Here is a 26,609-nt window from a genome sequence, read left to right as displayed (position 1 = left end):
ATGACCTATTTTAGGCCTGGTTCACAGAGTCTGTACTGACTGACTATATAATAATGTGCATAAGTGAACCAAAGCCCCTAAATTCAGCAATGAAATTGAAGTGAGGTGGAAATTTAATAATTGAATACCGTGATAATACCGTATACCGTGGCAAAACCTTAATCAATTAATCACAGCATGAAAATCTGATACCGTCACAAGCCTAGTCACTAATGACTCATCTATAGCCATTCTTATACATACAACTGTTACTTTCTTGGTCATGCGTGTGCGTGATGATGTCACCCAGACTCTGCCCAGTGTATATAGATACAGAAAATATACTACATACAGTGCATTTATACACATGTACAGTAGTAACTGTATACTAATACTAACAAAACCTTTAGGCCCCTTTCACACAGGCGGAACGTTCAGATCCGCCTGTCCGTTTTTTTGGCGGATCTGAACGGTCCCCCCATACATCCCTATGGGGCATCGGATGTCAGCGGAATACTTTCTGGATGCACTGAAAGTGCATCTGCATTTATAGTTTTTCATTTTCTCTGGAGGATTTAGCTCAGTCAGGGTAAATTAACTTTCCCCTGCTGCCTCCTGGCCCTTTAGGTGAATTAAAATGCCAGGAGTCGGAAGCGGCCATTCCAATCATGTGACCACTGGAATTGGCTGTTTGAGATTTGTGGCTTGAGTTCCTCCTGTCTCTCCCATGGCTTTGTTCCTCGCATTTCCAGCGGTTTTCTCCCCCCAGCCTCCAGCAGTTTGAGCCATCCCCACTGGACACTCTCCCCATCCCCCCTTAGTCTCACTGTACCCGACTGCTGCAATCCCTCGTTGTCAGGTGCCGAGAAGCTGCTTTACCAGTCCAGGGATTTGAAATCTCCTCTCCTGACAGTACCAGCTAGACAGCTTCTGATTGGTCAGCGCTGTCCATGTGACAGTGCTAATCAATTAGAATCCCTGTAGTCCATTACTGTCAGTACTAGGAGGAGGATGGCTTGAACCGCTGGAGGTTGGGGGGGGGGGGGGGGACAAAGCCATGGGAGAGGCAGGAGGAGCCACAGCAGCAGATGTCCACACTCAGATAGGAGCCAGAGCTGGTAGAAGCTAATGTGCAGGAAAGTTTCCTGCACCACTCCTGTGTGAACTTCACTATGACAAGCCTGGGTCCACACAGGAGTGGTGCAGGAAACATATGCAATTTGTAAAGGAATCGCACCATGTTCCTGTTCAAATTGCATGCATTTCTAATTTCTTTGCAGTGCGATTTTCTCACATTTATTTTGTATGGACGCAAATCGCACCACAATGTATGGGTTTCAGTATTGGGAGCATTTTCAGTACTCCTGAAAATACTCGGTATTGGTATCAGTGCATCCTAAACAATCCTTTTTTTCCCCCCATTCTAATCCAAAAACAGTACCCTTTCTGTCCCTTTTCTGTACCCTTTTCAAGATCTGTGCCTCGATACAATCCTGTCTCAAATATCTACAGACAGTTTCTTGGACTTAATGGCTTAGTTTGTGCTCTGACATACACTGTTAACTGTGGGACATTATATAGACAGGTGTGTGCCTTTCCAAATCATGTCCAATCAACTGAATTTACCACAGATGGACTCCAATCAAGTTGTAGAAACAACTCAAGGATGATCAGTGGAAACCGGATGCACCTGAGCTCAATTATGAGTGTCAAGTCAAAGGCTGTAAATACTTATGTCAGAGTCTGAAGAAGATGAAATCCTTGAAACACGTGAGCCCACATAGGTCTTCAGTTTCTGTTGTACGCGTTAATATAATTTGGGTGGAACTATGCTGGGATTTGTGATGCGCTTTTACCAATTGCATTTTTGGGAGTATAATACTTACCAAGTTTCTAATACAATAAATGATTTGTCTCAGGATAATGCACTAGGTCGGTGCACCCTCTGTGCGTTTTTGTATGGTTACTGTGAATACTTATGTACATGTGACTTTTTCGTTTTTTATATTTAATAAATTTGCAAAGATTTCAAAACAAACTTCTTTCACGTTGTCCTTATGGGGATAGTTGGTAGAATTTTGAAGAAAATAATGAATTTAATCTATTATGGAATAAGGCTGTAACATAAAATGTGGAAAAAGTGTAGCGCTGTAAATATTTTCTGCATGCAACGTACATCAGAAACATTCTCTGCGTGTGAGATATAGAATTCCCAGAGGTACAAAAAGCAAACTAATAGTAACAGAAAGCAAACATGTCTGCAGATAAAGAACATTATTCCTCTACTAGATCTGTGTCGTAATCAACACATAGGAGATCCTGTCCCACAAAGGCAATCTCAGTGATCTAAATTTAAGTTCATATAGAGAGAGAGAGAGATAAGGGTATTCGTTTTGAGGTTTAATACCTCTTTAAGGGCAGGCGACAGATTAAACTGTACCAGGAAACAGTGAAGACATGTTCCTGGCTATGCAGTGTGGCAGAGGTATGCAAATAAATCCTTTGGCAGGTAACGCAGTTCACATAGAAGTATTTTGAATGTGTGTTTTGCCTGGAGTTCTTCCTCTGTGTGTGAAATATGCAGAACATGAAGATAGATTTTCGAGTTGGAACAGCTATCAGAGCATACTTATTTAATACATGATAAATCCTTTCATTTCATTTCCAAATACCCGTTTAATTCAATGTTTCCATGATGTCGGATTGCTTACCTTGCAGACGGTTTCAATATCCCAAGGCAGAATAGTTCTTAAGTCAATCACTTCACAGGAAAGTCCAAGTTTTTCTTGGGCCATAGATGCAACTTCACGAAGAACATGAACCTAGAAGAAAGATATGTAACTTGTCAGCAAAAACAAGCAATTGTCTAATAAATGGTTCCCTAATGCCAAAATTTATTTAATATAGAAGTAAATGCTTTCCAAGAGAGCGGAAGGTAAGCAACTGCCAACTTTTTCCTGTTGTCCGCATTGAACAACATTGACTTGCCCATGTGTGTAAACAAAAGACAAATTTTATCCAAAAGCTAAAAAAAAAGTGGTAAATTAAAAATAAAGAATACCATCTTATCCAAAGAAAATATTAAAGCTTCTCAAATAAGACAATTCCGGCATTCAGTAACAGTTTGACAGTTCAAGATCGGACTTTTCACAGACTAGGCACTGTAGCTGGTTTCTCATTTTTGAATAAACAGATGAAGACGATTGGGAAAGTAGCTACAAAACCAGATCACGTCCGTCTAAAAACACCTTCTCCAATGCTTATTTGTTGCTGTCAATTCAATCTGCAGTCAGATATATGCAAACCTCCCAACTTTTTGAGATGGGAACAAGGGACGCCTATTACCAAAGGTGGGGGACTTGAGTCACATGACTTGACTTAAGTCACCAATTTGAGGACTTGAGACTTGCTTGACTAAAATCAATAAAAGACTCGACTTGATTTCGACTTGGTATTCACGACTTGAGACTTGACTTTGACTTGAGACATATGACTCGAAATGACTTTACTTTTTTAAGTTATTAAATATTTGCATTTTCTCAAGATGTGTTAAAGAAAAATTAATGTGCCTGTTATGTTTCTGACAACACAGTCACTTAAAACACCTCAGTGTGTTCTGATTTTTAGGACACTGGCTGTTTAACAATGGAAATACTTAACCTGTTTTTAGTGACTGTGGTGTTGAAACATGACCGGACGAAGGATTTTGAGCTATTTGGGAATTCAAAGGGTTTCTTTAATATTCCAAGAAAAAAGCACTAAGCAGTTTTGTTAATGTTTAAAATAAAACAAAACCTTTCCTGACCACTGACTTTTAATTAACTAATTTATAGGTGAAAATTGGGGTAGATCAGTATTTTGACTTGATTTGTGACTTGACCAAAATAAATGACTTGACTTGCTTGACTTCTAGCAGGGACTCGACTTGACTTGCTTGCTTTTCGCCACAGTAACTTGGGACTTGCTTGAGACTTGAAGGTTAAGACTTAAGACTTGCTTGTGATTTGCACATGTGTGACTTAGGCAGGCCATAGACGATTCGAATTTCGTTCGAAAATCGTAAATGGCAGTGTTATTGAACGATTTTCGTATCGTTAGTGTGGAATGTAAAACGTTCGATTTTCGTACGACAGCAAAAATTCACATATCCAACATGTTGGGTTTTTTTGCGAAAATCGGCCGAATTTCGTATCATTAGTGGGGGAGTTGTATGATTTCGCCTAACAAAACACAGAACAGTAGGGAGTGTGTCCGGTAGAGATGTGGTTAAAAGGCACAAAAAATACTGTTTTGTCGTACGATTTTCGGCTCACATTGATGGTACACTCGATGATGTGCACGAGTGCCGCTTTCGTTTATCGAACGATAAATCGTACGAAATTCGAATCGTCTATGGCCTGCTTTACTCCCATGTCTGCCTATTACCAAAACGTAAGTAGACACTGGACACACCACCTGCTATGCCCTTTTAAAAGGAGAATAAAAAAAAACAAAAAAAAAAAAAAAAAACATTTTTTTTTTTTTTTTTAACACTACTATTCCTTTATATTGGCTTTTGAAATTTACAAATAAAACCATTTAGAATTTGGATGAAAAGTTTAGTACTGTGAAACACTTTTAGAAAGATAAATAGCGCATTTTATATACAACTATATAAGTTAGACCGAATTGAGGGACAAATGAAGAGGAAAGAGGGACTTTATTCCAAATCAGAGACGCTCTCTCGAAATCAGTTGGGACCTATGTACATGTCATATATTCTCAGAAGGACTAATGTCTGTAAAAGTTGTGATTTAACCAGGTCATGGTCAAACTACAACTACCTTAATACATTCCATGGTAAATTAACTAACAGGACTTTACTACCTGTCTGGATATAAAATGCTGGTCGCTACTATCAAATGTAACTTTTGTGGTCCATGCCTACCATTTGTCTTTAGTTTCTTCCTGGCTTACACTTTGGGCTGATCTAAAAAAAAGCAGGTCAAACAAATCATCGCACTATATGTACAATATACAAATGTGCATTGTGCTCCGCTGGTTTTGAAAGTCCGAAGCCAGCAGAACGCAACAAAAATAAGAAAAAAAGACATGTCAAAAGCAGGGATGGAAAGTTTTTTTTTTTTTTTTTAAACACTGCAATGGCTTCAACAAACACTACACAAAATATTTTAAAATCATGAATCATAACACATTTAGTGCCGGTTCACACTTGCGCGATGCGGGAAGGCTGCGAATATGCAGCGTGTTCCCAAATCCGCACATCTGCCAGTTCACACTGCCATATGCGATACGCAGGGGGTGGCAATTAAAAGTTAACGACACCCCCAGTTTGATTGCATATCACAGTGTGATCTGCAAGTACGCACAGAATCGGATCGCACAAGTGTGAACCACTGTGCGATCAGATTCTGAGGCGGCTCCAAAAATGCCTCCTGTGCGTCTTTGGTGCGGATGCGCTACGAATTCAGCCATACAAAGTGTATGGCTGAACTCGCATCCTCACAGGAGATCGCATGTAATGAAGGAGCAGTGCGCTCCGAATTGCATGCGATCAGAGCATCTGCACAAATGTCAACCGGCACTTAGGTTTCAAAAGAATATACTATCCTTGGCCTGTACAACTCCAGAATACAATTTATAGTCCACTGTACCCTCTACAAAAGCATGCTGCATTTTTGTGGTAAACAGTTCAACTTTTGCCTCACATTCACAAAAAACTTTTTTGCAGTATAGTGGGAATAGAAAGGTGCATATTTTTCAAAACCATGAAATGTCGCAATGGTGTTCTTTCTATATACATTGTTTAGTGCCCAAAAGCACAGACCTACAAAGATTTTGGCCAGTTACAAATATTCCGGCAGTTTTTTTTTTCCACCTCTTTCAGAATTGCTAATTTTGCAATTGCTGTGATCTTTCCAAGATGTCCAGTCCTATGGGGGGTATAAAAATAGTTCTGTTTATCCTCCATTTGTATAACTGTTTTTTTTTTGTTTAAACTGATGAACACCATAACCAATAGAAATGCTTGTTTAAAGAGTCAGTCTAGCTAATTTCGTTTTTGCATTGAATGTGGAAGGATTGGAACCGGTTATGTCTTAACTGCTACCCTGGACTTTGTTAAAGCAATTTTTACTTTTTTTACCAGACAGGATGGATATGAAAAGGGGCAATAAAAAAAAAAAAAGGTTCAAGCCAAGCGTCTGCTCTGCAAAAACACATTTCTTTTTGCCACTGGTGCTGTTGAAAATTTTTCCTCACTTCCTGCTTGATAATTACATATTTAGTCTGGTTGAAAAAAAGACAAGACCTTCTAGTTCAACCAATAAACGTAAAAAAGAAGATAGTAATACAAAATAAAATATATAAATATAAATACAGGTGCATCTCAAAAAATTAGAATATCATAAAAAAAGTTAATTTATTTCAGTAATTCAATTCAAAGAGAAACTCATTTTTTATATACCGGTAGATGCGTTACACACAGAGTGATACATTTCAAGCATTTCTTTCTTTTAATTTTAAGGATTATGGCTTACAGCTGGTGAAAACCCAAAATTCAGTATCTCAGAAAATTATATTATGACATAAGACCAACACAAAAAGAAAAAAAAAAAAAAAAAAAAATGGATTTTTGTAAAATCTTACCGTAAAATCATTTTCTCTTAAGCTTATGACAGACGTAGTCCTCCTTGATTAATATCAACTCGGGTTATACTGCCCTCTACAGGAGTAGGACTAGACAGGAAAGAAAACGTTCTGGCCACACCCTAGGGGGAAGTCCCAGAGGGTATATCCTCTCACTTCCTGCTACAGCAAATCAGTTATGTCACAAAGCAGTGTTTAGAGAATTTAACCCAACCCAATTCAAAAACAGAGGGGCGGGTACTACGTCTGTCAATGAGATTAAGAGAAAAGGATTTTACGGTAAGATTTTACAAAAATCAATTTTTCTCTGTCGCTCATTGACAGACGTAGTCCTCCTTGATTAATATCAACTCGGGACGTCCCAAAGCAGTGCCACAAATGAGGGGTGGGAAAATGGAAATCAAAATCCAATCTAGAAGGCCCAACCGGTGCCAACTAGAAGTTTTCAAGGCTCCTCAATCACACGATGAGACTCAACTGAAATTCCAACTGAAAAAAACCCTCGAGGTAGACCACCGGTCTCCTCAAATTGCGGCCTGCAAAACCTTGCGGCCAAATGAGGCATCCGCCGATGCCATCACATCAACTTTATAAAATTTTGTAAAGGTATGAACCGACGACCAGGTAGCCGCCTTGCACACCTGGACCACTGACGCCTGATGGCGGAAGGCCCAGGAAGTACTGAGCGCTCGAGTGGAGTGCGCCTTAACAGGGAACGGAGGATTACGACCCTTAATAGAATAAGCCTGTACCACCGTCTGTCTAATCCATTTGGAGATAGTCGCGGCAGATGCAGGCAACCCCTTTCTGGGGCCATCCGTGATCACAAAAAGTGAATCCGTCTTACGGAACGATTCCGTAGTCTTCAGGTATATCCTGATTGCCCGAACCACATCCAAGGAATGCAACGCATATTCCTGAGGATGATTGGGCTTAGGACACAAGGAAGGTAGCACAATATCTTCACTCAGATGAAAATCTGAAACCACCTTAGGAAGAAAGGATGGCTTCGGATGAAGAACTACCTTATCCCTATGAACCACTAGATATGGGGAATGGCATGATAATGCAGCCAGTTCTGACACCCTGCGTGCAGAAGTGATAGCCACCAAGAAGGCCACCTTCTGGGATAATGTAAGCAAGGGAATCTCCCTGATATTTTCAAAGGGAGGTTTCTGAAGAACCGACAACACCAAATTAAGATCCCAGGGCGGTAAGGGCGCGCGCACTGGCGGAGCCAAGTGCCGCACCCCCTGGACACCAAGGAATGAGTAGCCCAAGGCTTCTGAAAGAAGATTGCTAATGCTGAAACCTGACCCTTGATAGTGCTCAAGGATAGTTTCTGCTCAACCCCCTTTTGCAGAAAAGCCAAGATTCGGGTCACCGAATAGGTACGTGGGGGAAATTCCAAAGATTCACACCACGCGATATAAGTCTTCCATGTGCGATAATAGACTTTGCTGGAAGTCGCTTTCCTTGCTTTAATTAGAGTAGGAATAACTGAAGCTGACAACCCTCTGTCCTTCAGTACCTGGGTCTCAATAGCCAGGCCATTAAAACCAGCGACTGTAAAGCACGATGGAAGATCGGTCCTTGAGACCGCAGATCCTCCCTGAGAGGAAGTCTCCAAGGAGCGTCCGCGACTAGCCTGTCCAAGTCGGCGTACCCGGCTTGACGAGGCCAGCTCGGAATTTCCAGGATAACTGGAGTTCCCTCCACCTCTATCCTGCGGAGAAATCTCAGCAGCAATTTGAGAGGGGGGAAGACATAGTAGCTGATACTGCCTTTACAGGCCGTTCAGCGCGTCTGCTGCGTCCGCTAGAGGATCGCGGGTGCGAGCCCTGTTGACCCAACCTACCAACAGATCCATATCCGGGGTGCCACAATGAAGGGACAGCTGGTGAAATACCTCTGGATGAAGAGACTATTCCTCTTGATCCAGAATTTGACGGCTGAAATAATCTGCCAGTCCACCCCCGTGATAAATATCGCGGAGAGAACTGGAACAACTGTTCCCTCAATAAGAATGTTGGCCACTTCTATGGCCGCCAGGGCACTCTTGGTGCCCCTTGGTGATCGACCTAAGTCATGACCGTGGCATAGTCCGATTGGATCCGAACCGGGCTGCCCTGGAGCTGCTCGGTCCAGTAAATCAGACAAAGTCTGATCGCTCTCAGTTCCAACACATTTATCGGTAACCTGGAATTTATCAGAAGAAATGACTTCCCCTGGCTGAGCATCGGAGACCGAAGCCACCAGACCAGAGCCTCCCTGGTCCGCTCACTCAATCGGATCCGATTGTCCAGGGAATCGGGATTCTGATTCCATATGAGAAGAATCTCCTCTTTGGAGAATTCGGGTATGAGACTGGGCAAACGGTACTGCCTCTAAGGAGGCGACCATCAATCCCAGCCAGTTGACGGACAGCAACATCCAAATCATTGACTGAATCTTCTGGAGTTTCTCCGCATGGAGAAACACTCTTGCCAAGGATGTATCCAAAATTAGGCCCAGATAGTTCAGTCTCCTGGTGGGAACCAGGGATGATCTTTGGGAAAAGCAACGAAAACGCTGATGTTCTGCGAAGATGGGGATATAAGGATAGGCATCCTAAATGTCTATGGACGCCAGGAAATCCCCCTGATGCAGGGAGGCCACCACTGTATGGATGGACTCCATCTCTTCCAAGACCAGAATTGGACGCACCGGTGGAAGTGATCGAAACACGATCTTGTATCCCGACCATATGACCTTGCGAACCCCTTTACCCGGGATTCTGGAAAGCCCTGGATCCGGAAACCGGTGAAGACGTCCCCCCACCCTAGAGATGGGTGGGGCCCATTCTGTCAATCCAACGGGATAACAGTGGCTTTATTTAGTCTGGAAATCGGTGAGTCCACTATTGGTGGTACCGTCCATCTTTGTAATGAGGGATTCCTCAAAATGATAGCGCCTAGCCATGCGTTTGGAAATAGCAGGGCTCATTTACGGACGACCCTATTTGGGCAAGGGAAACCCTTCACCATTTTGGTAGGCTTGCTAGTACCAAAAAAGGAATATGAGTCTCAGCTACCTCTGCCGGTGTAACCTCAAGATTTAAGGTTTCCCGGACAGACACAACTAGTGCTGCCACCAACGCTTCTTGTGCTATGGCGGAGGCAGAAGCGTCCTCCTTACTGTCTGAGGAGACCGTACCTGAGACAACAACCCCAGAAAAGGGACTGCAATGACCAGCTCAGAATCCGTATCTGAGGTATCAGATGACATAGGGGTAGGCGGGGGTCGCTCTTCTTGACCCCCGTCCCTGACAGGCTACCTCCACCCGGGATACAAAAGACTCCAAAACTGCTGATAATGCATCATCACAAGTGGGGTACTGGAGGGTCCTGCGGCCACCCTGAGGGGATCAGGTGGGGATACATGTGTGGCAGGGTTCATGTAACAAGACACTTGCCAGCAAACACAAAAAAATAAATTGCTAGAAAAAAACTTTTTTTTTTTTTTTTTTTAAACTTAGTCCCCCAGCGCAGTAGCGCCCCTCAGTCTACCTGCTTGGACCCCTCAGAAAGAGAGAGAGAGAGAGAGAGAGAGAGGGAGAGAGAGGCCCCAAGGCTCACCTGATGCACAGAAGTTTCTTATCAACCTGCTTCCAGCACTGTGTTACAGACAGGAAGTCTTTGGCTTGCTTTCCCTGGGCCAAGGAGGCAGCTCCGCCCCTTTACACGCCTTTCGGCGCCTCCCAATTACTCCACGAGGTGTTTGGTCACCTCAAACATGGACGCCCCCATGCTGGAGACACGAGGCTACGCCAATATGGCGGCCTCGTGTGATCTGCAGGAAAATGGCGGCGGCCTGTGTAGGATAGCGGCGGCTTGCAAGTTAGCAGCGGCCTGCGGGATGTGTGCATTCGGCCTGCGGGAGTGCCTCGGCCTGCGGGAGGTGTCCTCAGCCTGCGGGAGGCTGTGCGGCCTGTGGAAGTGACCGGCTTTCTGGAGGGATGGCGATCTGTGGCTGCAGTAACTCAGGCATAGGCATCGGCCTGTGTACACACTAGACAAGGTAGGATACCTCTATACCTCAGTAGTAATGCCTTTTAGTAGTCTGCCACTGACTTCAGTCACCCTTACAGTCATATAGTGACTTTAGATAGTCAGCTCCCAAACCAAGCCTCCTGGTTTCTATTCACAAAAATCACACTCAAATTGGGGGATCTGTGACCTGTTATAGGATAGAGGGGAGACCCAGAAACTGAGTGTCCGACCATCCCAGAGAGGGGCCCGCGTCCACCAACAAACCCGACAGGGGGAGAGGGGGAACATTCTACTCACCATACCGGAACCAGGCGGGCACCAACTCCTGACAGAACCCCTCTCCACCGGGGTGGGGGGGCTGTCGACCAATACGGACGCCGTGACTCTGTTGGTCATTGGCGTCCAGGCGAGACGTTTAACTCGCAGGGTCAGTCCCCGTCCAGTGGGACTATGTCGCGGCCGACCCAGCGCGGAGCTATGGCCTGCACGCGCTCGTAGGCTGAACTGGGGTGACCACTGGATCTCAACATCCAGCCCGTCGCCCAGTTTCAGCGTACTTGCTTGAAGATCTCACAGGAACACTGGAGAAAAAAAAGCTGTCTAAAAAAAGTATTTCTAAAAAAATCCTGCAAGGACCGAAGATCCTAGCAAGGAATCTAGGTCCTTACTCCTAACTAGACAGAAAAAACTGATTTGCTGTAGCAGGAAGTGAGAGGATATACCCTCTGGGACTGCCCCTAGGGTGTGGCCAGAACGTTTTCTTTCCTGTCTAGTCCTACTCCTGTAGAGGGCAGTATAACCCGAGTTGATATTAATCAAGGAGGACTACGTCTGTCAATGAGCGACAGAGAAATGGGATTTTTGACCTAACGTAAAATCCATTTCTCTGATGTTCATTGACAGACACCGCTCCTGATCTTCATTACAACTGGGTTATACTGCCCCCTACAGGACGACGACACTAGGCAGAAAAAAAGTCTGGCTACGCCTATGGGCAGCCCCAGGGGGGTATACTCCCTCTCCCTGCTATAGGTACTCAGTTTTGTTACAAACTGTGTCAGAAGAATTACAACTCCAAAGAGGGGTGGGTGCTGTGTCCGTCAATGAACATTAGAGAAAATAATTTTACGGTAAGTCAAAAATCCCATTTTCTTTTTCATTCATTGACAGGCACAGCTCCTGATCTTTACAACCATTGGGACGTCCCAAAGCAGTGTTAAACATGAGGGGTGAGAACAGCAAAAAAATTCCCAAGGCTAAACAGTAGCCAAACAGGCAACAGGAGCTCAACCAAAACTTGAACTCACCTGAAAAAAACAATACACCCTCAAGAGGATAAGCTCCTCTAAACAGCAGCCTGCAAAACCTTGCAGCTAAAAGAAGCATCCGCAGTTGCCAACACATCCACTTTATAGAACTTTGTGAAAGTGTGCACCGACAACAGGTAGCTGCCTGATGACGGAAGGCCCAGGAGGCACTAAGTGCACGAGTAGAATGCACCTTGACAGGGAAAGGAGGAACCTGACCCCTGATGGAATAGGCCTGAATAACAGTCTGTCTGATCCATCTTGAAATGGTCGCAGAGGAAGCGGACAACCCTTTCCGAGGTCCATCCGTGAGCACAAATAGTGAGTCTGACTTCCTAAAAGACTCTGCAGTTGCCAGGTACACCCTAATTGCCTGGACCACATCCAAGGCATGCAAGGCAATTTCCTTCGGATTTTTTGGTCTGGGACACAGGGAAGGCAACACAATATCTTCATTCAAATGAAAATCACCCCCTTATCTTTGTGAATAACCAGTAAGGCAAACGAAAAGGATAACGCTGCCAGCTCAGACAGCCTGCGTGCAGAGGTGATCGTGTAAGCAAGGGAATTTCCTGAAAATTTTCAAAGGGAGGCTTCTGGAGGATCAAAAGCACCAAAATGAGGTCCCAAGTTGACAGAGACCGAACTGGAAGAACCAAATGTCGGACACCCTGAAGAAAGGTACGCAACAGGGAGTGTGTGGCCAATGGTCATTGGAAGAAGACTGCCAAAGCCGACACCTGGCCCTTGATGGTACTCAAGGCCAATTTCTGTTCAACCCCCCTGTTGAAGGAAGGTCAAAATGGGAGCCACAAAGAAGGAGCAAGGATGAACCTCAAGAGACTCACACCACGCTATGTACGTCTTCCACATATGATGGTAGCTCTACCTAAAAGGTAGATTTTCTAGCTTTTAACAGCGTTGGAATCACCGACTCAGATAAACCTCTATCCATCAGCACCTGGCGTTCAACAGCCAAGCCGTCAAAGCCAAGTGACTGTAAAGCAGGATGGAAGCTTGGTCCTGGGGACAGCAGATCCTCCCTAAGAGGAAGCTTCCAAGGAACATCGGCGACCAGCCGCACCAGATCGGCATACCAAGCCCGGCAAGAGCAGTCCAGAGCCACTAAGATGACCAGAATCCCTTTTGCCTCGATCCTGCGTAGAAGTCTTGGCAGAAGCTTGAGAGGAGGGAAGGTGTAAATCAGATGATACTGACCCCACGGGTCCACCAGCGCATCCGCCAAAATATTCCATGACTGAGCCACAAACCTCTGCACCTTTCTGTTGAGCCTGAGATGCCAACAGATCCACCTCTGGGATGCCCCACCATAGACAACTAATGAAACCCCTCCAGATGAAGGGACCACTCTCCTTGGTCCAGCGCCTGCCGACTGAGGTAATCCACTTGCCAGTTTTCTACCCCAAGAATGTGCACGGCGGAGAGGCCTGGAACGAACCGTTCTGCCCATCTTAGAATGCCGGCTACTTCCAGAGCAACCAGGACACTTCTTGTGCCTCCCTGGTGATTGACAAAAGGAACAGCCATGGCATTGCCTGATTTAATGTGCACTGGACATCCCTGAAGATGATCCATCCAATGGTCCAGGCACAGTCTGATTGCACAAAGTTCCAAGACATTGATTGGTAGTCTGGACTCTTCCAGTGTCCAGAGCCCCTGAGCAGAATTTATGCCAAGGATGCCTCCCCAGCCGGACAGGCGGGCATCCGTGGTAACCACTGTCCAATACAAGGAAGGATTTGCCCAGCCAAAACGCTGGAGAATGAAGCCACCGGATCAGGGAGCACGTATGGAACTGTGCAAACTGAACCGCCTCGACGGTAGACACCATCAGGTCCAGCACTCGCATGCAAGTCCGGAGGGTTGACCATCTGCTGGACAGCAAGAGATGAATTGCAGCCTACAATTTCTGGAGTTTGTCCAGAGGAAGGAACACTCTGGCTAAGGCTGAGTCCAGAGTCAGACACAGACAGTATAGCTTTGTGGACGGAACCAGAGCAGACTTCTGAAAATTCAGAATTCAGTTGAACTCCCACAGCGTTGGTATGGGGATTTCCAGGTTTCCTACCAGAGCAGTAGGAGACTCCGCTCAATGAAGAAGGTCTTCCAAGTAGCCTAGTACAGCAATCCCCCGTTGGCGTAACAATGTTAACATCGGGCTAAAACTTTTGTGAAGACCCAAAGAGCAGAGGTGAGGCCAAAGACTAATGCCACAAACTGATAATGCTCCTCTCCCACGGCAAAGCAGAGGAAGCGTTGGTGACCAGCATATTTTGGAATGTGAAGGTAAGCATTCCAAATGTCAATAGAGGCAAAAAAATTCCCCTGATTGAGGGATGCCACCACCGTGCGAAAAGACTCCATCCTGAACTCTTCACTTATACAAAGCAGTTCAGCGTCTTGAGGTCAAGGATTGGACACACTTTGCCTTCCTTCCTGGGAACTGTAAACAGGTTTGCGTAAAAACCCTGAAAATATTCCGAAGTCGGAACCGGGACAATCACCCCTTGAAGTAACAGGTCTTGTACCTGTAAGTGGTCCGGGGACAGGTGCAAGTTGGAAGGAAAGAACCTTACCGCGGGGACAAGAGCAAAACTTGATCTTGTAGCAAAACCAAATGAGTTTGTGGACCCACTTGTCTTGTACCAGGGAAGTCCACGGGGCCCAGAAACCAGCAAAGACATCCCCCATCCCCGATACACTGCTACGATGCTGAAGGAGCCTTGTCCATGGGTCTGGAGAAGCCCACTCTCGGCTTGCCAGACTAGGTTTGTTTGGATCCTCCAGGAGGAGGCCCTAAAAGGCTGGGAGCACTTGTCAGTCGACCCCAAGGGAAGAAAACTTCTTATGAGCCAAGAAGGAGGGCCCACATTTACGACGAGGTTCCTTGCCCTCAGTAGTCTGCAGAAGAAAGGTGCTCTTTTCCCCTGTGAGACCTTTAATGATGTGCCGAACCAGCCTGAGTGTACATATTGCGGGCCACAGCCTCCTCCTTCCTGTCAGCCGGATCCTTAAAGGCTAGGGACTCTTCAACCGGAATCATGGTTGCCTTGTTCAATCTGGAAACTGGAGGGTCCACCACCGGTGGAAAAGTCCCCTTCTTAATAAGGGACTCCTCTTAAGGGTAATGCCTAGTAAATCACTTAGGGACCCCAAAGGGATGCTTTGGTTGTCCCCACACTTAGCAACAATTCTGCCAAAATAGGCGGGAAAAGTAAACACCTTTGCCACTCTGGATGGCTTGTAAGTGCCAAAGGGAACCTGTGCCTACGTCGCAGCTGCATCCTCCACCTTCAAGGTCTCATGCACAGATACAATCAGTGCTTCTACCAGTGCCTTTTCGTACGCGGTTGCAGATGTGGAGGAATCATCCTCACTATCTGAGGATTCCGGGAGCGTGGTCATAGAACCCAGCAGCGAGTCCCACGTCCGCGGCTGCCAAATCAGATTCAGGATCTGATGAGACAGATGAGGCAGAGGGCGCTTTTTGCTAGCCTGTCACCCGAAAGCCACCTCCACCCGGGACACAATGGACTCCAGGACCGCCGTCAGTGCATCGATGGATGGTTGGGACCCAGGGGGCCCAGCAGCCTCAGAGAGGGAATCAGGTGGGGAGATGTGCTCCAAAGACTCCATGAGTCTCCAGGGGAACCCCACAAAAAGTGTAAAACACTGCAAAGGGACAACCTCCATCGTGCTGGCAGCAACATCCAGTCACCAGGCACAAAGCACCAAGCGATTCTCAGAAGATGCGGAGAGGACCCCACCAGATTTACCACCCAGCAAAAACAGGCACCTGCAGCCCCCAGGATAATCTGCACTCCACGAGCAGCAATCAGGAAGTGAAAAGATCCAGGAGTCAGCACCAGGGGATGGAGGAGGAGGGGCTCCCACGCTGAAATAGCCGCCCACAGGGCTCCACTGTCATGGCCGCTGTAACCAAACCAACATAAAATGGCCACCAGACTGCACAAACATGGCCGCCGTGCATAGAGCACATGGGCTACAACAAATGGTGGCACCAGGAGGGATCCCTAGGCCCCAAGGACAGGCCCAGACAGGACGGGGGCACTGGCAGGAGCCCCCACCTGGTACAACCCCACCCCCTCGCACAGCCATTTGTCTAGTGGCCGGCGGCGCACCCCCCATCCCCAATCACCAGTATAGCACCCTGCCCCCACCACAGAAGGTGGACTAGACCACCCACACAACCCCAGCATAAGTGGAGGGGGGGTGGGGGGGTAGGATAGTGGACAGATGAAAGGGGGGTGCCTGACGAGAAGGAGGGGAACCCGGGGGTCTGACCATCCCAAAGAAGGGCCCATGTCCACCACAAAACCCTCCAGAGGGAGAGGGGGGAGAGCTACTCACCATACCAGGAACCTGACAGGCACCGCTCCAGACAGTGGGGCTATGTCGCTGCGACCTAGCGTTGAGGTCTGCGTGCGCTCGATGGGCAGACTGGGGTGACCACTGGATCTAGATTATCCAACTCCTAGCCCAGTCCAGCAGTTGATTGTAGATCTCACAGGACAAAGTCAGAAGAAAAATTTCTATCTGAAAATAAAAAAATTGCCAGGACCAGAGACCCCAGCAAGAAACAAGTCCTTACTAAGGACTAGGCAGAAAAAAAAAAAAAAAGGATTCCCTATAGCAGGGAGTAGGAGTATACCCCCTGGGACTGCCCATAGGCATTGCCAGACCTTTTTTGCCTAGTGTCCTACTCCTGAAGGGGGCAGTATAACCCAATGGTTATAAAGATCAGGAGCTATGTCCGTCAATGAACAAAAGAGGAAAGGATTTTTAATACAGGAATGTTGGCTTACTGAAAAGTATGTCCATGTACAGTATAGTATGCACTCAATACTTGGCCAGGGCTCCTTTTGCATAAATGACTGCATCAATGCGGTGTGGAATGGAGGCGATCTGCCTGCGGCACTGCTAAAGTGTTACGGAAGCCCAGGTTGCTTTGATAGCAGCTTTCAGCTCATCTGCATTGTTGGGTCTGGTGCCTCATCTTCCTTCTGACAATACCCTACAGATTCTCTATGGGGATTAGGTCAGGCGAGTTTGCTGGCCAATCAAGCACAGTGATATCCCGATCATTAAACCAGGTATTGGTACTTTTGGTAGTGTGGGCAGGAGCCAAGTCCTGCTGGAAAATTAAATCAGCATCTCAATAAAGCTGGTCAGCAGAGGGAAGCATGAAGTGCGCTAGAATTTCCTGGTAGAGGGGTGCGCTGACTTTGGACTTGATAAAACACAGTGGACCAAGACCAGCAGATGACCTGGCTCTCCAAATCATCACTGACTGTGGAAAATGTTGCATTTCATTTGGAAATCAAGTCCCAGAGTCTGGAGGAAGAGTGGAGAGGCACAGAATCCAAGTTGCATGAGGTCCAGTGTGAAGTTTCCACGGTCAGTGATGATTTGGGGAGCCAGGTCATCTGCTGGTGTTAGTCCAAAGTCAGCCGAGCCATTGGCTAACTGACTTTGATCGACAATGGCGTCAGCTGTGTCTTAACCCATCCGGAGTGAGAGTCCCGGATGGCCGAGGGACTCGTGAACATCACTGGTCAGAGATGGGGGATCAGGTTCAATCTGGAAACTGGAGGGTCCACCACCAGTGGACAAGTCCACTTCTTAATAAGGGACTCCTCTTAAGGGTAATGCCTAGTACATTGGGGGGTGCTGGGGAGGCTGCTTCACACAGAAGGCTTTTTGCCTTAATGCATAGAATTCATTAAGATAAAAAACCTTATGACTTTAAAACTTTAATGTGACTTATAAACTGTACAACTCAGTTGAAAAACAAACTAAAATCTTTTAGGTGGAGGGAAGTAAAAATAAATAAATAAATAAAATAATATGGTTGCATAGGTGTGCACACCCTTAAACTAATAAGTTGTTGAAGCATCTTTTGATTTTTATTACAGCACTCAGTCTTTTTGAGTCTATCAGCATGGCACATCTTGGTAATATTTGCCCACTCTTTGCAAAAACACTCCAAAACTGTCAGATTGCAAGGGCATCTCCAGTGCACACCTCTCTTCAGATCACCGTACAGATTTTCAATTGGGTCTGGGCTCTGGTTGGGCCATTCCAAAACTTTAATCTTCTTCTTGTGAAGCCATTCCTTTGTTGATTTGGATGTATGCTTTGGGTCGTTGTCATGCTGAATGACGACATTCCTCTTCATGTTCAGCTTTTTAGCAAAAGCCTAAAGGTTTTGTGCCAGTATTGACTGGTATTTGGAACGGTTCATAATTCCCTCTACCTTGACTAAGACCCCTGTCCCAGCTGAAGAAAAACAGCCCCAAAACATGATGCTGCCACCACCATGCTTCACTGTGGGTATGGTGTTACTTGGTGACGTGCAGTGTTGTTTTTGCTCCAAACATATCTTTTGAAATTATGGCCAAAATGTTCAACCTTGGTTTCATCAGGCCATAACACATTTTCCCATATGCTTTTGGGAGACTTTAGATGTGTTTTTGCAAAATTTAGCTGGGCTTGGATGTTTTTCTTTGTAGCAAAAGGCTTCCATCTTGCCACTCTTCCCCATAGCTCAGACACATGAAGAATACGGGAGATTATGGTCACGTGTACCACACAACCAATACTTGCCAGATATTCCTACAGATCCTATAATGTTGCTGTAGGCATCTTGGCAGCCTCCATGACCAGTTTTCTTCTTGTCTTTTCATAAATTTTGGAGGGAAGTCCAGTTCTTGGTAATGTCACTGTTGTGCCTTGTTTTCATCACTTGATGATGACTGTCTTCACTGTGTTCCATGGTGTATCTATTGACTTTATTTTTTTACCATTCTCCTGACTGTAACCTTTTAACAATGAGATCCCTCTAAAGCTTTGGAAGCTTTCCGCGGACCATGGCTTTTGCTGTAGGATGCGACCTAAGGCCCGTACACACGATAAAAAAATTGAAGTAAAATTTTGTCTGACGAACGATCTGCTAATTTTCAGATCCTTAGTATAGTGCTTTTGACAGCCAATTACCAATTTTCGTACGACAAATGCTGAATGTGCAAGCTATAAAATTTTTATCGTACAAAGTCCGATTTTTGTTTAATTAGTACAGTTTTCATCCAAAAAAAATCATAAAAGCAAGATTACGCCTGCCCGGAAACCAAAGAATACATCCAAAATATTCAAAACAATACATTATTTCTGAAGTTGAATTCTGTCGTACGAGAATGTTCGTATGAAAGTAACCTCTTCGCTTTCGATATGAGACTAGCATGCAACACTTGTATAACCACATTATTTTAGTTTTTTTATTTTTACTTCTCCCCCACCAGCTCCACCTAAAAGATTTAATTTTGTTTTATCAATGGAGTTGTACAGCTTATAGGTCCCAATAAAGGTGGAAAAGGTTCTGAAATGATTTATCTTTGTCTCATTTTTTACATCACAGAAACATGACATTTTAACAGGGGTGTGTATCCATTGTTCACATACATACACACAAAAAAATAAAATAAAAAAACAGCGATACTAACCTGAGTACCCCAGGCGAGAAGAGTGACATCACTTCCTTCTTGTATTACTTCAGCTTGAGACAAAGGTAAGTAGTATGGTTCCACAGGCACTTGTTCAACTAGAATAGAATGTAAATTTTTTTCTGATTAGTGCATACCAGCAGATAATGCACTGTATTACTTACTAAACCAGATGAAGAAAGAAGAAATCGAATGTCTATATTGTAAAAAAACCTTTAAAGACAGTAGTAAAGCGAATACAAAAATATTGATGCCTTCCCCCTCTGCCATAAATATGCTGAATGTTGTTTGTAAAATAGATCAGTATAAATACCTTCTTATTTAATCTACTTCCGTGCCGTTATGTGATCGCTAAACTCTAGATCATCCATGTCAATGGGTAGAATCGGGTAAACATTTAAACCGGTGTTATATTAACCTTTATTTCCACTTTAAATCTTCTAATGCTTACCAAGCTTGCAATTCATACTGCGCCTATGCGCCTGTTCATTTTGCACCAATATTTCCTGCCCGTCGCCGATCCTGGTCTCTTTTGACTCATCCAGCTACTTACATATTCTCCAGAGATTGTCTGATTTTGACGCAGCCTTTGCCCCAACCACAATTTTGCTATGCCACTTGTGCATTTGCTTCACAGATGCTGGGTTTTTGCCTGCTTGTATTCCTGACACACCTACATGACACTTTGTTCCACTCCAATGCCCTAATCATCCACTGTTCCCACTCTCAGGGCTTCTGGACTGGATGTGCAAGAGGCCTCCCTCATCATCTTAATCTCTACCAGTTACATGATATTGGTTTGCCACTTTAAAGTTTTAAGTTAACCTGTCACATATAAGGGATTGGGTTAACAATTTTTATTAATTTTGCCTTTGCAGAGTAATAATGCAATGGAAACACATTGGTTTAGGAGTTTTTTCAAATCTCACTCACTTTTAGCCTTTTTTCTGTAAAGCAGCAGCTAGACACAGGTTTGTGTCAGGAAGGTACCAAAAAGTTATTCAACACTGAAGCATTCAGAAAGCACTAATTGTAAAGCTATCATTAATTTAAACAGATTTTGGTAATAATATATTTGAGTAATTCGAGACTAATGCGCATCACATTTTTTTTTTAATTTAGCTTCTTTTTAATAAAATAAATATTTGAGTTATACTGGTAAAAATGCGCAACTAAACCAGTCCTTTAAATTGTTTCTTTAATATGCACAACTTTTGAGATTACTTTTCAAACTGACATATGCTGAAATGATTTTTTTTTTTTTTTACACCAAAAAAGGGTCATAATACTATTTGTACAGTTAAATAGAAATAAACATATACATTATAAACAATTTATATTTCTGACAATACACACTACCGTCAGCATAAAAGCAGCAAGTTGCCATGGTAGCAGATTCTTGTGGACTTTTGTGCTAGTTATTTAGAAATAGGACACAGACACACTTTACCAAACTAACAAGATCCTGAAACAAATGGACTTGAACCTGCCCTTTAGATACGTGTGAACATACACAAGTCTGGAAAGAAACGATTTGTTAAATTAAAAACACGTTTTCAGGGGCCCAATCCTCATTCTTACCATAGTAACCACTGATGCAAATTTCTTTCATTCCCACCTCACTAGCTACATGTCACATGTGATAAAATAAACTATACAGAAAAGGTCAAAAGACATCACACACGGCTCTCCACTACACGTCAGAGCTGCAGAATGTCAAGGTGACTCATCACTCCTTGTAATGCTTTATCATTACATCCGTATTGACCAGAAGCAATCCAAACCTAAGGTACTTTTATATTTTAGAGGATCATGAGAAGATTTTTTATTATTAAAAAAAAAAAAAAAGTGTGACTTATCCGGCTATCTAAACTTTAGCAAAGACAACTGAAGCAGCTTTCACAGAAACCATATTTGACTTTTCAAAAACGAAAAAAAAAAAATACGGCTTTATTCCGCTTCACGTTTACACCAATTTTCTTGGTTCAGGTTCTGTAAGTCAAGTCAGATAGGGTTACGTGATAAGAGTTTAAGGCTGAACTGTGCCATCCAGTAAATTCCATGTAATTCAGCTGGACAGCACAGAAAATGTGTTTTTACTACTTTTCATGTACTGGCAAAGAATATAGTACATGAAAAGTAGTAAAAACACATTTTCTTTTCATACATCACAGGACACAGAGCCATAAATGATAATATATGGGTTATATAGCCACCTATAGGTGAAGGACACTGGCAACCAATCAGAATTGATGACTCCCTATATAATCCCTCCCATACAGGAAGTACCTCCGTTTTTTCGCCAGTGTGTAAAAGGTGAAGGTCGCTGTGGGAGAGGTGCTCCACATGATTGTTATGTTTCAAAGAAGAAGAAAGAAGATTATGCTATCATACCAGTTACAAAGATCACTGGATCTAAGGGGTTAGCTATCAGAGCCATCTAAAAAACAGTCAATGGACTAAAAAGATGGTACCCAAGACTCTGGAAGCAGATAAGAGGTTTTGCCTGTAACGCTGTCCTTTTTAGGCTCTGGACCCTTGGAATACCAAACCCCAAAGGCACTCCGTGCAGGGTGCTCTACAGGTCCCAGGCCGTGGCCCCTCTTATATAGGGGACCCAGTGCTTGAAGGTCTCTAAGACCATACTCATCGTGAAGAGTGAAGATTGGATTCTTGCTTATAGCAGTTTCCTGCGGCAGGACTGGTGAGTCAATTTTAAATATTTACACTGCAAACAAAAACCTTAAAAAGGTTAAAAGTTGCAAAATTGTAAATATTGTATGCACTGTTCCCTTTAATAAGATTACAAAGACTTGTGCCAAGTGTATTTCTGCTTGTAATTACATTGTAGCAGGTTTATGCAAAGTATGTTTAAAGCATATTGTTACACTGTTTCTTACCCTGAGCTGATTACCTGAAAAGGTATCAGCTGTGACTAACAAGATTCAGCCTAAACTGCTCTCTCCCCCATTTGTTAGTTGTGTTTGCCCTGGCGCATAAGCGTTCGCATGTTCGCCTCTGATGGATCACGTGTCACATGTCTATGGGGTAGGCCTATTCACGCGTGGGAATCTACGCATTTGTGTACAGGCGTACGCCGTGTGGTGGGCATGTTCTAACACAATTTGGCGTGCACGCGGACGCCACGCACCACGCCGCACATGCATAAAAGGACATGTTCTGCAAGGAACTGCTTCCAACACACTAGCCTCTGTCACAGGCTAAAAGGGACACAGAGCAGCAGCAGCAGCTGGGTTGCGTGAGTCACTGTGGGTGTATGTTACTGGCACTAATAGGTCCTGTATCTTAGGTAATCAGTGTGGTGTGCATTAGGCTGTATAAGCTTAGCACAGACCTTGAGCACATTTTAAAGGTAGTACCTCAAGTTTGTCTTGCTATAAAGCAATGGCTGCCAGAAAAAGGGCTGGAGGGAGCACAGTTGGAAAGGGCACTATGATGCCACTGTCAGGCCCTGAAGGTCCTAGTCATGTTTCCACTATGTCTACTCCTCCTGATAAGCCAGTGGTAATTAGCCAATCTGAGCCATTATGGTTGTCAGGCATAGTAGCTACTTCGTGTACTTCTGCCATAGCCTATGTTACCAAGAACGATTTGGCATCAGCATTAGCCAGCCTAAACTGTAGGATTACGAACATGATTGCAGCACCACATGGTAGGAAAGAAGCGGGTTAGATGCCCCTCTCACCCCCTGAATCAGTTCAGGATTGGGCAGAGGATGTGGAAGATGTAGCTGAGGGTTACCCTATAGAAGGTCACGCTAGAAGTTCCACTTCCAGAGAGTCAGAGGAATCTCTATCAGCCTCTCAATCCCAGAGATTGTTTATACAGTCTCTTGCTGAGATGGTCCGGGCTGAGTTTAAACTCCCGCCCTTAGAGACTACTGAAACCTTTTTCCTCCCTGGGCTCATTGCGCCCTCCTCAGAGTCCTCGGTCATTTCCCATGCATCCACTCTTGGAGCAAGAGTTAAATGACTGGGATCATCCAGATAGGATGTTTGTTCCTCCTAAAAGGTTTTCATTGTTATATCCTATGGAGGATACGTTTTCTAAGAAATGGAAAATTCCCCACTGAGGATGCAGCCATTTCTTTGGTTAATAATTTATCCTGTCCTGTGGATAATGCCCAGGTTTTTAAAGATCCAGCGGATAAAAAGTTGGAATCTTTATTGAAAGCCTCCTTTGCGGTTGCAGGTTCTGCAGTACAACCAGCAGTAGCAGCCATAGGAGTGTGTCAGTCTTTGAAAGACGGCATAAAGCGAGTGGCCAAGACAGTTTCTTCTGGAGAGTCTGTGGAAGATCTGTCAGATCTACCTCGCAGTTTGGGTTTTTGCAGTAGATGCTCTCACCGACTTCATAAGGAAAATGTCACGGTTTGCTCTCATGACAGTGCATATATGCGTAGAATCCTTTGGTTAAAGAGCTGGTCTGCAGAATTACCATGTAAAAAATGACTGGCTAGTTTCCCCTTTCAGGGAAAACGCCTTTTTGGTGATGATCGGGATAAGTATATCCAAAAGATCTCGGGGGGAGGGGAGGGGGGGGGGAGAGTACATTGCTACCTGTAAAGAGGAAGAGCAGGCATCCTTCCTTTAAGATCCCCAGCACACATAATACCAGTGCTTTCAGTTCCAGGCAGTGGCGACAGCCTCAACCGTCTGCATCTGGACCCAAGCCTTCGGGGCAAGGTCAGAGAAAGCCCTGGGCCCAGAAATCAGCCAAGTCCTCTAAGCCCTCTCAGTGAAGGGGCGCCCCCACTCGCCTGGGTGAGGGGAAGGCTCCTCCAGTTCTCAGGGGCATGGGTGGAGTTAATTCAAGACAACTGGGTTGTCTCCATTTCACAGGGATGCAAGCTGGAATTTCGGGTGTTCCCGCATCCTCGGGTTTGTGAGGTCAAGTATACCAACAGATCCCCTAAAAGAAAGATCTCACTTTCAGGCATTGGACCAGCTGAGAGTTCAGAGTGATAACCGAGGTTCCAGAAAACAAAAGGATCAAGGGTTTTTACTCAAACCTATTCCCATTACCCAAACCAAACGGGGATGTGAAATCTATTTTGGATCTCAAGGCGCTGCATCAGTTTCTGAACGTTAGTTCTTTCCGCATCAAATCAATTAATTCAGTCGTAGACTCCCTTCAGGGAGAGGAATTTCTAGCATCTATAGACATCAAGGATGCATACCTTCATGTGCTTATATTTCAGACCCATCAAAGGTTCCTTCGTTTTGCGATTGGAAACCGTCATTTCCAGTTTGTGGCCCTGCCCTTCGCGTTGGCCACAGCACCAAGAGTGTTCACAAATCTATTACGAATAGATCGATCGGTGTCAGCTCTAAGCCAAAATATCCTTCAGACTGTACATTTTTGAAGGATCTGGGTTGGATACTGAACTTCGCAAAGTCAGCATTACAGCCAGTCCAGAGTCTGGAATATCTGGGGCTTCTTGTCGGCACGGTACAGTCAAAGATATTCTTGCCAGCAAGAAGGGTCTCAGACCTGAAGGGTCAGGTTTGGTCTATAGTAAGACTGAGATATCTGTCTATACATCTATGGTGTCCACATTCAAGGCAATTCCCTATGCTCAATTCCATGCCAGACCCTTGCAGAACAACATTCTGTCTGCGTGGAACTGAAAAGTTCAGTCCTTGGACCGGTCCATATCTCTGCTACCAAGAGTACGACAGAGTCTGAATTGGTGGTTGTTGACCAGAAATCTGGAGAAGGGAAAATCCTTTCTTCCAGTGACCTGGAAAGTGGGATGCGGGGATGCAGGGATTCCCATGCATTCCCTGCATTAGGGTAGAAAAAAAAAAACCCATTAGATGTGCTCCCACTCCCCAAACACTTAATTGAGTACACACCTAATGTCGACATCTCTTCTCTCCCCTTGTCCGAGTCTCACAGGAAACTCAGGCAGCTGCGGAACCAATTGGCTCCTGCTGCTGTCAGTCAAATCCTGTGAAGAGGAAGTGAGGGTGTGTCTAGTGTCTATGGATGCCAGGGAGCATGCCCATCCATGTGTCCCTATAGCACACAGCTTGCTGAAGGGCAGTGGCGTAGCGTGGGGGGTGCAGGGGGGGCCACTGGCACCGGGCGCAACATTTGGGGGGGGGGGGCGCGCATCCCACGCCCGCAATCGGCGGGATCAAAGTGTCCCTTTATTCTGAGGTTGCCCGCCCGCCCGCCCGCACTCCTCCTCTTGGCTCAGTGACTGCCGCTTTGTGCAAGATGAGCGGCGGACCGCTGAAGGTGTCATGCGGCCAGGGGGCGGGGCTGCTGGTGGATGAAGATGCCAGTCTGTGGCTCGGTGCATGTGCAGCACCGCTTCCGGAGTCTCCCCCTGCTGTCCGGGCCGGCCACCGACATGCTGTCTCTCCCCTCCTCGAGTCGCCAGTGTATTGGCACAGAACAAGGTAAGTAATGTCTTGCCTGCCCCCGGGGCCCAGGGAAGTGGGGTGGGGAGGGTCAGTGAAGGGGGTGTCAGTGTATGGGGGTGTCAGTGTAGGGGGGTCAGCATAGGTTTCAGTGTAGGGGAAGTGGACATGGAAAGGGGGGGGGGGTCAGTAAAGGGGGTGTCAGTGTAGGTGTCAGTGTATGGGGGGGGGGTCAGTGTAGAGGAGGGTGTGTCAGTGTAGGGGGGTCAGCATAGGTGTCAGTGTATGGGGGGATCAGTGTAGGGGGGGTCAGTGTATGTGGAAATGTAGGGGGGTCAGTATAGGTGTCAGTGTATGTGGGGGTCAGTATAGGTGTCAGTGTATGGGGGGGTCAGTATAGCTATAAGTGTAGGGGTCAGTGTAGTGGGGGTCAGTGTATGTGGAAATGTAGGGGGGGGAGTCAGTGTAGGGGTCAGTGTATGGGGGGGTCAGTGTATGTGGGAATGTAAGGGGGTCAGTATAGGTGTCAGTGTAGCTGTCAGTGTATGGGGGGGTCAGTGTAGGGGGTGTCAGTATGGGTGTTAGTGTAGGGGTCAGTGGATGGGGGGGTCAGTATAGGTGTCAGTGTAGGGGGTGTTAGTGTATGGGGGGTCAGTGTATAGAAATGTAAGGGAGGTCAGTGTATGTGTCAGTGTTGTGGGGGTAAGTGAA

General features: G+C 45.3%; 1 protein-coding gene across 1 annotated transcript in view; it reads right to left on the bottom strand.

Annotated features, from left to right (window-relative positions):
- Window positions 1-26,609, bottom strand: part of BCKDHB (branched chain keto acid dehydrogenase E1 subunit beta) — a 312,830-nt gene that overhangs the window by 157,733 nt on the left and 128,488 nt on the right. The window contains exons 7-8 of the mRNA XM_082250082.1: window positions 19,507-19,604; window positions 2,691-2,801 (exon numbers count right to left, since the gene is read on the bottom strand). Of these exons, the coding sequence (XP_082106208.1) occupies window positions 2,691-2,801; window positions 19,507-19,604 (209 nt within the window). The remainder of the gene's footprint in view (window positions 1-2,690; window positions 2,802-19,506; window positions 19,605-26,609) is intronic.

Source organism: Pelophylax lessonae, assembly GCF_965119305.1.
Source record: "Pelophylax lessonae genome assembly, chromosome: 3".
Taxonomy (NCBI): domain Eukaryota; kingdom Metazoa; phylum Chordata; class Amphibia; order Anura; family Ranidae; genus Pelophylax; species Pelophylax lessonae.
Note: the sequence above shows the minus strand (reverse complement) of the source record. Positions and strands in the feature narration are given on the sequence as shown.